The sequence below is a fragment of the Teleopsis dalmanni genome, chromosome 2 (genome assembly GCF_002237135.1).
Source record: "Teleopsis dalmanni isolate 2A chromosome 2, ASM223713v2, whole genome shotgun sequence".
Lineage (NCBI taxonomy): Eukaryota > Metazoa > Arthropoda > Insecta > Diptera > Diopsidae > Teleopsis > Teleopsis dalmanni.
In genome coordinates, this window is record NC_051847.1 from 97373013 (window position 1) to 97388862 (window position 15850).

At 30.1% G+C, this 15850-nt stretch overlaps 1 protein-coding gene across 2 annotated transcripts in view; it reads left to right on the plus strand.

Moving 5' to 3' along the window:
* Positions 1–15850, plus strand: part of LOC119686265 (BTB/POZ domain-containing protein kctd15-like) — a 54177-nt gene that overhangs the window by 4110 nt on the left and 34217 nt on the right. Inside the window, exons 2-3 of one of the 2 annotated variants that reach the window (XM_038100804.1) lie at positions 10690–11317; positions 12032–12094. In XM_038100804.1, coding sequence (XP_037956732.1) covers positions 11307–11317; positions 12032–12094 — 74 coding nt within the window. In that variant the 5' untranslated portion in view covers positions 10690–11306. The remainder of the gene's footprint in view (positions 1–10689; positions 11318–12031; positions 12095–15850) is intronic. The other variant, XM_038100805.1, reaches the window with a different exon arrangement.

Sequence of the window (15850 nt, forward strand, 5' to 3'; positions counted from 1 at the left end):
AATTGGGTAAGTGCGGTGAAGTGAGAAAATCAAAAACTCAGCGACGATATATTTTGAAATAGCAGCTTTTAGCACAAATGAAATGGAAGGAAAAAACTTGAAGGTAAAAATTATTAAATAAAAAATAAGTAGGAGGAGTTGGGTCCCCTGTACTATGCAAAGACATCGGTAAGGTGGAACGGAATGACAGTGACAGAGACATCGTACCATAATCATCACTACCATCATAATACAATACAAAATATACGTATGTTGCCTGTGGCTATTTCTGAGTTGACTTAATTTATGATTTTTTTACTTTGCCTTTGCCTTTCCATTTGCCTTTTCATTGAAATTCCTTCTTCAATTTTCGCAAAGGTCCTTTTTGGTGGTTTGTGGTGGTGTGTGTGCATATTCATTGCAACATTGCTGTATTCTGGGATGATGAAGAAAACTGGTAGTGCTCCTTTGGACTTCTTCTTCTACAATATATACTTGTATATAACATACATATGCTGACAGAAATATGGATTTCGGAATGTGAATACACGAGAGTAAATTATATATACTTAAACACGTATGTGTAGGTATGTAAAGGTTGCATGTTGTTTCTTTTCTTGAAAATACCAACTGTCAGTTTTCGAAAAGTAGCCCGGGGTCATTTTAATCCATTAAAAATTAATTCACACAAAACTAAAAGTGCATTCGGTTTTAATGCAGCCTTTGTGCCAGTTGCCCATTTTTATTGTGTTATACCCGCATGCACAGAAAGATATACGAGTAAATGTGAAATGTCACGCATTGACAGGTTTCTGAAATGTATTTAAACATGTTTGACCCCAACAACAAGAGCGGCGGCGGTGGCGGCGACAGCGGCAGAGACAGAGGCAGCAGCAGTACACCAACTACAATACCCGTAACAATGCAAACAATAAACTAGCAATGGAATAACAACAGCAGATACAACAACAGCTACAACAAGAAGAACAACTACAACTACAACTACAACAACAGCGCCAAAGTAACAAAATGTAAATCTTCGTGACTTGAACAAAATATGATTATCAATATAGCCCATGGCGGATTTCTGCATTTCCATACGAATACAAGCGGTTCCTGTAAAAATCCAAGTATACGTGTGTATGCCGAAAACTTTTAACTTTTTCTCCTTCCAAGGCGTGTAAATATTTTAAGAAGATATGCAAGACACCCCGGGCTGTTTGTTGGACTTAAATGGTCAATGTGGCAAAATCATAAAGAAACTGCAAATATCTAAATAGGAGTATAACGTAATAAATAATTTGTATTTACATATAATGTGTTATTTACTTATTCATCGGTTAAGAGTTGGACAAGTAAATAACTGTGCATTGTTTAAAGTTAATGACATATTAGGATATCAAATTGTTTCGCTAATGAGCTGCAGTTTGAGAAAAATATGGTATACTAATTCCATAGTTTGAGGAGTGAATTGTGGGACATGCCGTCTGTCACCAAAGAAATTTAATCCTTTTTAATATCATAAAATTTATAAATTTATTAAAATGTTTAAAGCTTTCATTATTTAGTTTCATTTACAACTTATTTGTTTATAGACAAATAAGTTTAGAATTCTGTCCAATTGCAAGCAGCATATGTATACATTCTGTACTACATTATTATTCCATATTAGTGCTAATCATTTCCATATTTGGATAATTATTATTAAAAGATCTTAAGAAGAGACTACCCTATCCATATGATGTTCTCCTAAAGTCGTATATAAACGTCCACAGCTTTGTAGTTAAAGTAAATGAGGAAATATCAATTGCTTGGATCAATTTTATACAATACTAAGATAGCTGATTTGCTTACATCCGCGCAACAATCTATTGTAATCTTTCTCGATAATATAGTAATTATATCTGGACACCATCATATCATATCATGCAACCCCAACAATTGCATCTACTCAACCACAAAAAAACCTTAAGTGATGTTAGAGTGAAGTTAAAAAGATGAAGATCATAATCAAGTCAATCTAAACCCAAACAAGATAATCCAAGTAACTTTTCACGAAGGCTAGTGTCACTTCATGTATTTGAACAACGAACAATTACCCCAAGACAAGATTGTAAAATATATCAGGATACACCCAGACAAACGCAGATACCTGATAACATCATATTCTTAGAGAAAGAAAACAGATGAAAATTAAATTAGCACATCTCTATTGGTAACTTGATTCCATTTATAGCTCCAGAAGCATCATGGTATGTTACGAACGACATATAACACACGGAAAAGTGAGAGATATTTAATTCATTTTGGTAATCCCTGGAACGTTTTAATTAAGGCACTTTCTAATTCATACCAGGAATCTCGACGATTATTGCGGTTCCAACAAAGAAGATGAAGCACTGTCTTGTTTCTGTTTGTTTAAAAAAGCATTAACCTTCTATAATAAATAGTGTGTTAAAAAAAAATGTTTAATACGAGTATTACCTGTATAGCTGGTCAAATAGTCGGAGAATAAAAACAAAAAATTATTATTTAACGGAACAATAGTACGTCGCTATTTACAAGATATATTGTCCCATCTCTGCGAAGAGGCTGTTGATAACCGTAATAGTACATATTTCTTGCTTGAAGACCTCAGACTTTACCTGGTTCAATAAAAATTAAATAATGGTACTAGGTTCATTATCAGAAAATCACAAAAAACAAAATTATAAGTTGACGGAATCTATACTATGTTGTCATAGATTTTTCAGGTTAACTTCAATCCAATTTTCGACAGGGGCATATTCATTTAAGAATTGAATTGGTCTTAGATCTTTAAAGACTGAGAAATACTATTAGTTTTTCATTTATGGACTTGTATTTATGGATTTGTATTGCTTTGGCCTTTTAACATTTGCTAAAATCTTTACTTAATGTTGTTTAATTTTGGTTTTAAGGAGTGATAGAGTCCAAGATGTAGATATATTGCAAAAAGTTGATTGCCAACATGAAGGCATATGAAAATTAGTTTTTAAAGGAAAGTGTATATATGCATGTATATATTATTATTACCATGGAAAGAATTTTCCAAATGAGGTCTACTTAAAGACTATCTAATGTCAAATGAGGACAAAAACTCCTACCTCATTATCCTTTCTTATGAGAAGACTTAGGTCCTATCAGGAAACCCGAAATTCGTTCAGTTATTTATGACAAACTGAGGTGTGAACCACTAAATTCTATCCCAAAATTCTGTGGATACACTGATTTCTACAAGGTATATGCAAGTACAATGGTACTCAAATACAAAATAATCAAAATTAAGATAATTGAAAATTTTTAATTGAAAATATCTAGATTAGTTGCTAAAGTAGTGCTTGTAGATACAATATAAACTAAAGCACGTATGTATGCCCTTTGCCTTATGTATGCCTTTTTAGGTTCCAACAAAATACATCACAGACGAAATTCTTTTCGCAAAATTTAATTCTCGTTTAATAATCGAAATTTGCCTAAACGTAAATAAATATAAATAAACTGGAAAATATCCGGCGGTTAGAGGGACGTAATTCGAAAATCAAAATGTCAAAAATTACCTGCAATGTCAATGTTACAATTGTTCAACGTACAACGTGCAATTACAAGAGCCAGGCACTATACGGATACACCGGCAACAAGAAAAATCTCACATCGCCAGTGGAGGGACAACGCGAATTATGGGAAACCAATTTGGAGCTCTCAATAAAAAAAATTCATATGTTTAACGAGATATTAGTCCGCGTGAACGTGAAAACGTACGCGGGTACACACCCGAGTAGACGCTTTCCGATTTCCAAATATTTCCATGTCTCTCACTAATTTCAATAATGATGTTGTTGGCAAAAATTCTGATTGTGATGGGGTAGTGGGGCGATTAACAATTTTTAACGCTACATTTTGAATAGGCATTGTTAATACTCTTCATGATAGAATTATTGTCATTAGATAAATTTGAAATAATAAGATAATAATAAGATAAATTTGAAATAATATAAAGAGAAAATAAATTGATAGGTTTTGGTATTTTCCAATAACAAAATTGAGAGATTCCATAAATAAATTAAAGTTAGTTAGTTTTAAAGCAGTTAAATCTTTTCACATCAATGTTCTACAAAAAGAAATAATTAATTTTATTCTTTAATTTTTCTATTCGATGGAATGACAAATAACTAACGTAAGCTGAGTCCATAGCAATCATACAGTTTAATTGCTCAATTTGAGAAGGTGTCAATATTTAAAGCAATTCAAATAAATAATAACTGATTATTTCTCACTTTTGTAACAGGGTTTTTATTCGTTTAATGTCTTACAATTCTGAGACATCCAATATGGCACAATTTCACGAAGAATAGCGCGTGTCACGTTTATGATCTATGATTGCAATAGAATTGTTCATGTTCTATTTGTTATTATCAATATCAGTAGAAACTACATATAATGTTATTGCACATGAAAAAATTAGAGATTCGATACATTTCTGAAAGAGTATTTGCATAAGAGTCATTGTCTTACTAATGGGATGAATTGTGGTAAAAATTAACTTCTTCACTTCCGATTTTGCTGACATTGTTTTTACATCTATACCTCGAAAACAAAACTTTCAAATCTTTTTTAAAGAGTTACTGGTCCAAGGGATTTAGAGAAAATATATTTCAGACAAATTTATAAATTGTCATATCTCAAGTCTTTGTTAATAATAAACACTTTATAAATATAACTGCGTTTTGTAGATACTTTATTGAGTAATTTTTAAATAGTTTAAATTTATGGAATTTTTTATATTCAAATACTAATACTAATTATCTTAAAAAAATATGTCATTTATAAAATACCTATAAATTTTTTATTTGATTTTTCTTTATTATTAAATTTTACTTGAATATCTAAGTTTAAAATAATAAATAAGTAATAATTATTTAAATAATAATAATAAAATAATTTTTAAATAAATTAATTAACTGCGCATTTTACATTAAACGCAAGTTAACGATATTTCAACGGAATGAAATGTCTTGAATACCTTGAATTCAAACTTAATAATTTCATATAATTTATAAGTTTCACATTATATATACGTTAAATAGGACAGAACTCATTTGCTTAAAATTAAAAAGTAGTTTTATTGAAAGTAGAAATGGGGAGATAGATTTTATTCAAGTAACCATATTTGGTTCACATTTATTGTAAACGGATATAGTTGACCTATGTTGCGAGGGGCATCTGATGGTTGATGACGATAAGGACAGAGATGAAGACCTGTCCTTGAAAACTAACATTATTATCTATAAAAATTATAAATCATAATCAAAGCAAACTATTTTGTAAGAGAAAATCAATATCCAATAATGTATATAAATGTAAAAGACTTCATTAATAATGCTTCTCATTTTGCAAAAATGTTGAATATAGGTTAACACTATAGTTATTTAATGTTAATTTTTTCTTGCCGAGGGTGAAGCGTCTTTGTGACGAAAATTATATGACTATTTAGAAATAAGACTGATTCGAATAGCAAAGAAAAGACAAGGACAAAAATTTTATTTAGTTTACTGACCATACAACGCTGTTTCGAGTATTGCCAAGTACTCATCATTAGTGGTTTTAGGAAATATTCGAATTTTTTAATTAGTTTATAGTCCGTATATAATTTGTTGACACTATTTAGACTCGAAACAGCGTTATATGGTCAGCCAAATTTCAATAAATGAAATAAAATTTTTGTCTTTGTCTTTTCGTTCCTATTGGAATCCAACTATAGCTTTTTATTTTTATTTTTTTATTTGACACCATTGAATACTTAAATATTATTAATAATATGAATCAATATATTCAATACGCAATATTAACCCAAACTTCAGAATAATTGATTTGCAAACACGGTTACGGGACTGCAATGTTTTGAGGTAGGGTTCAGTGGAAATAATTATTAAACAATTAAATTATTTAGACACAATAATTATCGAATTAATCGTGGTACTGTGTTGATGGAAATAGTGTGAACAGATAAGATAAACAGAATTTTCTCATGTATCAAACGTACAATATTAGTATCTAATACATGTGCAAGATACCAGTATATAAACGTTTCCTTCCTGATTATTTACAGTTTAGATCAATTTTCACATAATTATACTCATTATTTCTTAACAATAATATTTCATTATAAGCTGGCAGAAATAAATGCCCGTAAACATTATTGCATATTTTTTATTTTATTCCTGGAAATGAAAGTCGCCTTGACCGATTATAATTTCACACAATAATTTTGTTCCATTTTTCATATTTCGTCGAAATGTGTTGTTGGTGCCGCTTTTGTTGGCGTTGTTGTTGTTGTTGCTATTGTTGTTGCTGTTGTTGTTGTAAAGATATACCCCTAGGGAACGTGCAGCAAATTGGCTTGTAATGTACTCTCGTATTTGTAATTTTTTCATTTCTGCAAAAGCAACAAAAGCAAAAACAAAAGGAAAAACGAAAAGTAAAACAAAATAAGTAACCATATAAAATATTTCAATGCGGTCTGATATAAAACGAGCGGTAAAACGTCAGCGATTTGCTATTGTTGAGGTTGATTGCGGCTTGAAACTGTGCATTCGGTGCACCAAAATTGGGTGGGGGATGTATTCCAGGGACAAGTCATTATTGTGCTGAAACGAGCGACAACAAAAAATTTTGATATGTCATATAAATAGCAACTACAATAACAATAACAATAACAACAACAGCAATAAATATTCATATGACGAATAATATATAAATTTAGCCATAGGCTTATTTAAACAATTGCTTGTGCGCCTCATACTATGCAACAATAAAATTCTATAAAAAAGGAAATAAACCAGCTCATCACTGCAAATGCTGCCATCACTAGTGATGACATATTTCAACATACTTACATACATAATTTCACACATTCAATAGAAGTTCTTTTATAGCCACAGAGATAGAAAATTTCATATACATATATATCATATAAACGATTATTTTTTTGAACGGGTATTAACTAAACCTAGTCTAAGATACATTTTTAAACGCGGTTATACTCGTAATTGTTTGCAATAGCATTCTAGCGTGTATTCCAAATGAATATTACTTATTTCTTTAGCTGCACTTTCCGCAGTTTCATCAAATATTTCAATTAAACACCCTGTATATTTTATGGGAGCAGTTAACAGATAGAAGATAGCGGATTGTGGATTGCGGATAGTATCTTTATGTATGCACATTTCAGTCGTTTTCATGATTGACGTCATTCTAATTACAGCTGATTTGCTGCCGGCGATTTTATTTGAAATTGTGGCCTGCGGTTAATTTATCACAAGTTTTTCTTTGCTTTGCCTTTGGATAAAATGTTACGACTGCTTGTATTGTTGTCGTTGTTGCAGCTGTTAAAATATGTTACCTCCCCTTATATAAATGATATGTAGTAGAGAGGCATGGTTCGCATGCTTCGCAAATTCTATTCTCCTGCTAAGTTTACCTTACCTATACATTTAAATTTGCTTGCTTCGGGCGCGCTGCTCTATTCTTTATCATTATTCGCATCATAAGCAACTCTGGCAGCACCGAAACTACCGACAACAACGACATATTGTTGCAATCGCTAAGGCAGTAATAATTTTCCACTTAATAATCGCTTCGAAATCGAAATGTTTTGCTAATAATTAAATTGTTTTAAGTCTGTGGCTCGAAACTTTAAAAAAATGAGTATGTAAAATATTTTACAGGCGATACAACTTTTTAGCTTTTTAAAATATACAAATATTATTGATCATGCAGACCTAAGTTAACAACAACTGGGAAGTAATCTTAAAATATATATTATTATATTAATATAAAACAATTAAGTTTTATGTGTGTTTCACACAAATACATTAGAGAAAGTTAATCGATGAGATGAGGAAATTAAGTTAGATATTAGGTGTATTCGGTTGCTCCTGTAAGTACGGCAAAAAACACCAAGTCTCTTGTTAAAGTGACTTGCTTAAGTCTCTTGCTAAAGTATTTTGCTGACTTATTGGCACCACTGTTGCAACTATCAAATATTATGTTTTCACAATTAACAAGTCTTTTGTATGTGAGAAAAATTTAAGGTAAATTAATTGTGTGTACATTCAAATATATTTTGAAAAATTAAAATTTAAAAAAAAATTGTGAATTAAAAACAATTTAAGCATATAAACTTTTGTTTAATTATAGTTAAAAGCATTTATGTATTAATAAGTATAAATTTGATAGAAACCAACAAGCTAAAAATTCGATGAGTTCGATGAGTTATTTACACTTTCTTCATGTATTCTTAAAAATATTTGTATATTTTTGAGAAAATCATTTTCCACAATTTTTGTACATTTTTAAAAAATTTTTTCTACAGTTTTTTAATGTATGGAACTTTTTCATTTCTTTTTTTGGAATTTTTATTTACAAACAATTTTTGACAGATGACTGTCGTATTTGTTAAAATTTACTATGAAAATTCACAACCGATCACTTTTGGCATTGGTAACATTTATTCTTGGTGTCTCTTAGATAATTGAACACTTCACAACTAGTCTGCGAGAGCAAGAGAGTAGTGTTGTTGTCTTGCATACAAATTAGAGATTTTAGCAAGAGACTTGTTGTTTTTGCCACACTTCGGTATGGGCGAATCTAAATCTTCTTTGCTCAAACGGCACGAACAAGAAATGAAAGTAATTGGTGACAATTGAGTATTCTTATACTTTTTTGTTTAAGACTTTATGATCCCTAATCCAAAATAAAAATAAGAATCACTTTTCTAGAGAAACATTTAAATTAAGAAAGAATATTCAATTTATGCTGAATATATATTCAAATCTGACCAGATTTACTGCAGGACATGTGTCTGAACATAAAGTGTGATAACTTCGTTATTTTTCAACCGATTTGTTTGGAATTTGAAATATAGCATAAACAAACTAAATATTTATAAAACAAAAAGTATTATTATCTTATGGCTTATAGCTTTGCTGGGTTAATACATAAAAGTTTAATTAAGTTTATTATTTGGATCATTAAGTAGTAATTTCTGGCTGAAATAAGTATTAAAAATAGAGTGCGAAGCACATTTTTTTGTTCTGTTTTTTAAAGCTTTAACATTTGGCTTTTAGTGACAAAAAAATTATTAGTTATGAAATTATTAGTTCGGAAAAATTTTTTGGGTATATAAGAGATAGAATTAAAAACTTCATAAAAAATTGTTGATTTTTTTTACATTCTCACTTATTATATTTTATTGTTTATGAAAATTGAAAATCTATCTATGCAAGGTTCTTCAGGTTTAAAAAACAAAAAGTAGTTATTAGATTATAAGAGTTTGAAGTTGGTCCAATTTTTTCGAAAACTTAATTTCCTTTTCAATTTTATGCAATTGCATATAATTTCAAAACTTATGAGTGTATCACTTTCAATTTTCACTTAAAAATGTATTTTTATAAATGCCATGATTATATATATTAAATTAGATACATATACATAGATGTAAGGGGGGTGGGTGTTGCAGTAAGCGTAGTGTCACGAAGCTTTTACAATAAAATGGTAGAGTACAAGTATTTTTATTTCAGTTATTTTATTTATTTTATTTCAAATAAATGCCTTAGTTGATCATATTATGGCTCAGTTTGAAAGGCTTTCGGTAAGCAGATTGGTATCATTTGAATATCTCTACTTGCCTATGCGACGACTTAATCTTAGGAGGATATAACCTATAGATCAGGACTGTTCAAAGCACGGCCCACAGGTTACATGCGGTCCGAGGCTAATGTATGTGCGGCCTGCTATATGTTTTTAATCTACTACAATTACGCGAATTCTCTTTTGATGTACTGCTAAAAACACACTATTTTATTTTTGTTTTAATTTTGAGTCGTTACTTCGAAAATGTTAAAATGCGGTTATTTTTGTTTTTTAAAATATACTAACTTTTATTTCGAAAGTTTTTTTTTTGTGTAGAGATACACAAAAAAACTTTCAAAATAAAAGTTAGTATATTTTAAAAAACAAAAATAAACACTATTTTATTTTTATCTTATACCAAGTAAATGAATTTAAATTGGCAAATTAATAAAACTTAATTTAACATTATAATCGTAATTTTATTTTTGTTGAAAACAACTATCAACGTATGTATATGTTTTTGCGGCCCTCCAATCTGTACAGTGATTCGTATTGACCCGCGATCGCATCTTTCCGATGTTTAATTTATCATTAAAAACATCAAAAACTATAAACAAAAAAAAAGGTGGACCGATTTACTTACTTACTTACTTAATTGGCCATTACAGACGTGTGTCGTCTATAGCCGGGTCGAGTAGTCTCCGTCAGCCAGCCTGATTAGTTGCTTGCTTTCGCCAGTTGGTAGTAATGAGCGCCGACATGGCCACATCAATTTCACTTGGTATGCAAACTAACAACAAATGTATTTTATATTTTCTTCGATGACTTTTTCACTAAGTTACAGATACTTTGGGAAACTTAATGGCATATCCTTTACACTTTATGTGTATAAAAGGTGTTTTTAAACATGTAAAAAAAGTTAAAATTTTTTATTGATTCCGGTCATTAAATTATTCATTTATTTATTTGTTAGTATTTGCGTGAAAATATGTTTTTTTTCGTACATATTTTTTTTGTTAGCAACACATTAAACATTTTTTTTCTAATTGCCATTTCCAGTTGTCGTCGATGCCTTAATGTGCACCCAACAATCACACAAACAACGTCTACAACAATAAATTCAATACCAACTGCGGCTAAAAATCTACCGTTAATTAAGTATTTGTTGCATCAGAAACTCTCCAACACTTGAACCGGATATTAACCATTAAAAGTAATAGCGGCGGCTTTAAGTGCAGCGATAGCAACACAACTCTAAGCAGAGCATCTTGAGAAAATAACACATCAACAAAGCATTCACCAAGCACAAAGGAAACACAACAACAATAACAATAACAACAAACTGTAAAAAAGCTTTTGCGCTGCCGCACCAAGGTCGTTTGATTTAAGAAGGAAAAAACCAAAAATAAGAGAAAAACAAGTTAAGCATTGAATGCGTCGTCGGTCGTACAACATGCAAGCAGTGTATGAGAAGTGTTAGTTTTATGGTCGTTTCGAACGAGTTGGCAACGACACGAACGTTTGAAGCAATCTGAAGTGGTTGGAAGCAGTTTGAGAGGCGGTTGCAACACACACGTACAACGTACAACGTCAACGTACAACGTCAACGTACAACAGAATCAGGACAGGATAATAAAGACAACACATTTTCAGTTTGGAGCAAACATTTGACGCGAATGCAAGTCAGGTAAATGGTGCTCGGTAAAACGGGAATAGAAAGAAGTGAAAGAAGCTCTGAAAGAAATCCTAACACACAATTGGAGACATTTGTGTCGAAATAAATTAAATTAAATAAATTAGAGAAGTGAACTTGAATTTTGTTTTTGGAAAGTAAAAATTTAGACGCAAAAGTGCATTTCCTCAATTTGAGAAATATTTTGTGAGTTCAATTGTTCAATTCCATATTTGCATAGTAAGAAGTTCTATAATTAAACACAGGGCAAAATAAAAATTTTATTGTTCATATACAATCATATACAATATTCATAAATTCATAAAAAGTTTCGATTTGTATTTGAAGTGCGAGAATTCTAATATAAAATTTCATTCATAAAATTCAAAATACGTTTGCGTGTAAGGCACGCAGGCAGAGAATTTTGTGAATGGACACGTGCTGTGGAGTGCTCACAGTTGCCAATGCTATTAGGTCTTTCTTTTCTTTGTGGGTATTGTGTGTGGGTATTTTTGGAATTTTCTTTTATTGTTATCTTTGCCTGAGAAGTGTGTAACTCTGTAAGTGTGTAAGTGCTAAGGAATTTGCCGGCATGTCTTCAATGCCAGCAACAGTTTTATGTGCACTCTTACCGAACGACTTAGCAGCACTCCCCTTCCCAACTAACGTAAACATTTTTTTTCTTTTTTCATATTTTTTGAACTGGATGTGCCTCTTCATTATTTGTAGAACTTCATTTGTTGCATTGGAACAAAGATCTCCGTTGACAGTGGAGCCGTCTTGTCCAAAGAGGTAAGCACGTTACTTAACACATAACTAAGAAACATACTTAACGCCGCGCTATTGCGATTTATGATAATTTCATTATATTTAATTAATCTAATTTCTTTGGTTGATGGGAATACCATCGACTTAGATGAACTTAGTAAAAAGTACACTTGATCTTAAATATATAGATGAAATCTTAACACTCTTTTACTTCACGTATGACTATTTCATCTAACAACCTAAACATTTTTATCATTTATTTTCTTAATTTTGTATTTGTTAATATGTTTTATAAATTTTAATATCTATACACATTTTTAAAGTGGTTTTCGAAAAGTAGTGAACTACAACAACAAAAAACTCTTTTATATTATTTTAATTAATTGAATTTTTGGCTGACCATACAGTTACCCATCATCATCAGTAGTCTTGGAAGTAGTTTTTGTATTTAATTATTTGTAAATAATGTTTTGAGACTCCTAGTACCAGGGATTGAACTCGTGCCCTGCCAAATTTGAAACTCAGAGTCAGCGCTTCTTAACCAACTGACCGTAAGCCGTACTTGCCTTTCAGTGCGCACATTTTTCTGGGGTTTTGTTAATTTGCTATGAAAGTTTTATTAATAAATTCACTTGCTGTGTTATATTAGAACGAAATCATAAACCAGCTGTAGAATAACTGAATTTATTAACTATATTTAGGTATATATTTTAATTACTAAATTTCAATACTATTCTGTCTTTATATAATTATTTATTGAAAATGTTTGCAATGCAAATTTATCTTTAGTACCATAACTTTGAGTGAATGGTTAGTTGTTAAGCTTGTTTTGTAGCTCAATTTCATATTTCATCCTGAGTATCTGATAGGTGTTTTTCGAATAATTGGTTTATAGATGTTTATTTAATATTCAGTGGACATTCGACGAAGAATGGTTTCTTTAAGAAAGTTTATATATTTAGAGTTGTTAATATTTCCAATTGTAAAATACTAAATAAATTTACAAACTATAAGTTTTGAGATTTATGAGGTTTGTCATCTGCCAATAAGAAATAATTTTAGACAGAGTTCAAAACCTACATTTTGGAAAAAATATGATAAATTCCAACAATTTTTAAATCTATTGGGCTATTACATTATAAATGTTCTTATCCTATGAGAATTACATTATAAATGTTATAAAGGACAGTTCTTTATAACAATAGGAAAAGAATAATAACAGAAAAAAGGAAAAGATGTAGAGTTTTCGAAAATATATCCATTACTGACTCGAAGTTGTATTATAACAGTCTTAGATAGTTAATTCAAAATTAAATAATATTATAATAATATACAGAAGTAAAACATAGTTCAAAACATAACTCACTTTTTCTCGAAAGAACCAAAAGTTATTTACTTAGCAAATATTCGCATAATTTTTTGTATATATCTTAGATCAGTAATAATGCTAGCTAACCACTTAATTAATTTCGATTTAAAATGCTACTATTTCATAGAACGTAATACAACATAGCTTCTTTTTGAATTGAAAAAATATATATGGTATTTCTTATAAAACATTAATGAAGTTAATCAAAACCACTAATATAAATTTATACTCTCGCACTATATTTTCTTTACTTGTTCTTCGGACCTTTTTAGTTTATATCTCTAATTATTATTGTAACTGGAAAATAGATTTTCATTTTAATATACTTGGTATATTAAAATGGAATAAATTGAACTCTTGAATTTCGATAGTTTTGATTGTGATTTTTAAGTAGTGTCAATATTTAAGGAAATGCTGTCAAATTTGATTAAGTCTAATGTTTGTAGTGTTTAATTTAAGGGAACTATGTGCACTCTATGCGCTGTTGACTAATCAGAAGAACTTGAAAGTTCAAAGATGTTTTCTTATTTCATAATCTTAATATATTTATTCAAGGTTAAACTATTATTTCACAGAAACCAATATAGGAAATAATAACTTGCCACCAGTGCTTAATAGATATATCACAGAATGTTTGATATATCTTGACATAAGATTGATATTAAAGTCTTTAAATTGAAAAACATAATAAAATAAATACGTAATTTGGAAAGAGAAACTGAAGATTGAAATCTAGAAGCACAAGAGTTTAGTAAAATAAATAACAGTAAATAAAATATTTCATTATTACAAAGAAGGCTGTCATAAATACGAAGATACATAGTTTGTCCTCTTATCGATTAGATAATACTTAATTCAATTTTTTCTTTAAATTTAAATTTGAATGAAATACTAATACAATTTCTTAACCATTAAATAAATGGTTTAGAGTCTATGAGGTTTGGTTTCTGCTTACAGAAATACAATTTAATATCCCTTAATGTCTGTTAGAACTATGGCATAAATTGTTTCAATAACTCTTATAGCTCTTTTCTGAATAAACATTTAAATTTCGTATGAAGGATGACACTAATAAGTGCATATCTTACTATATAAAAATTTCAAGTAATTGCGTCCGTACAAAATAATGTTCAAAACTTCTCAACCGAGGCCAACGATATAAGTTTTTATATCGGAAGCTTTTTATATCTGTAACAACAGAATCAATTGAAATTGAATATTAGCATTGGTGGATTAAAATTTTTTTAAGCTTCTGAGTTTATATAGTGTAAAAAGTTGACAACATAAATAAATTAACTTAAAATTATTATTTTCTTAATAATTTTAGATGAATAATATTTAACTGGAATTAAATATAAATATTCAACATGACAAGCCTTAAGCCAAAGTATATATATTGGTTCAGTACTAAATGACTTCTTTACTTATTTAGTTGGCCATTACAGACGTGAGTCATTTTTGTCCGTGTTCAGTAGGTTCCGCCTTCAGTTGTTAGTATCGAGTGTCATCAAATAATCAGTAATATGGTCCTCTTAATTATCTAGTTGGAGCCAAATCAAATAGCTTTTTAGCCGGAATATTTTTTCCGTTCGTATGACATGACCAAATCAGCGAAGCTGTTAAATTTTGTTAGTTTATGTAGTTCATCGTTCCATCTAGTTCGGTACTTGTTACCAACCATAGATCTTTTGAATATATTTTTCTATCGAATGTTTCTAAAACCTTTCTTATCGCTATTGGCTATTTTTCAAGCTATTTTCTTGGCTGTCTACTTAGTCTAAAATAACATTTGTTGGCAATAGTGATTCTTCGTTGAATCTGTAAGCTAATTTTTGGTGTTTACACTAATTCCAAAACAAACAAAGTCTTTCACAACTTTGAACATATAGTTGTCAAGAGTAACGTGAGTCCAAAGAAGACACTCAGGAAATCTTGGTATTGACAGAAAGCATTTCTTCTCATTCAACAAAAGATGTCTCATTATGGGTTGTTATAATGTTTTGAAGATATTGAACAATTTTAAATTAAAAACATAATGTACATATATATTTAGGATAGTTCCCGGATTTGTATCTTTTGCTTGTGTCACCAACAAATTAGAAATTCTCACCCTTTAAGATTATTACATGGTTTGAAAAATTGAAATTTTCTAAAACTTTAACCATATCGTCACTTCCTATTCCCAGACAATTTGCGTTGTCGGAAACCCCCAAACTAGTTGACAGTAAATATCATCGTGAGCCTACGATATCACCGATAAATAGCGCAAATCGACCTTTCCGTTCACTAAATGAATAAAAGAATTAAGAACGAAATCAACACAACGCATCGCCAGAGCACGACAAAGCGGGAAAATGTTCGTTGGCGCTTAGTTTGTTGTTGATTTGACTTGGCGTTTTAGCAGTGAATGT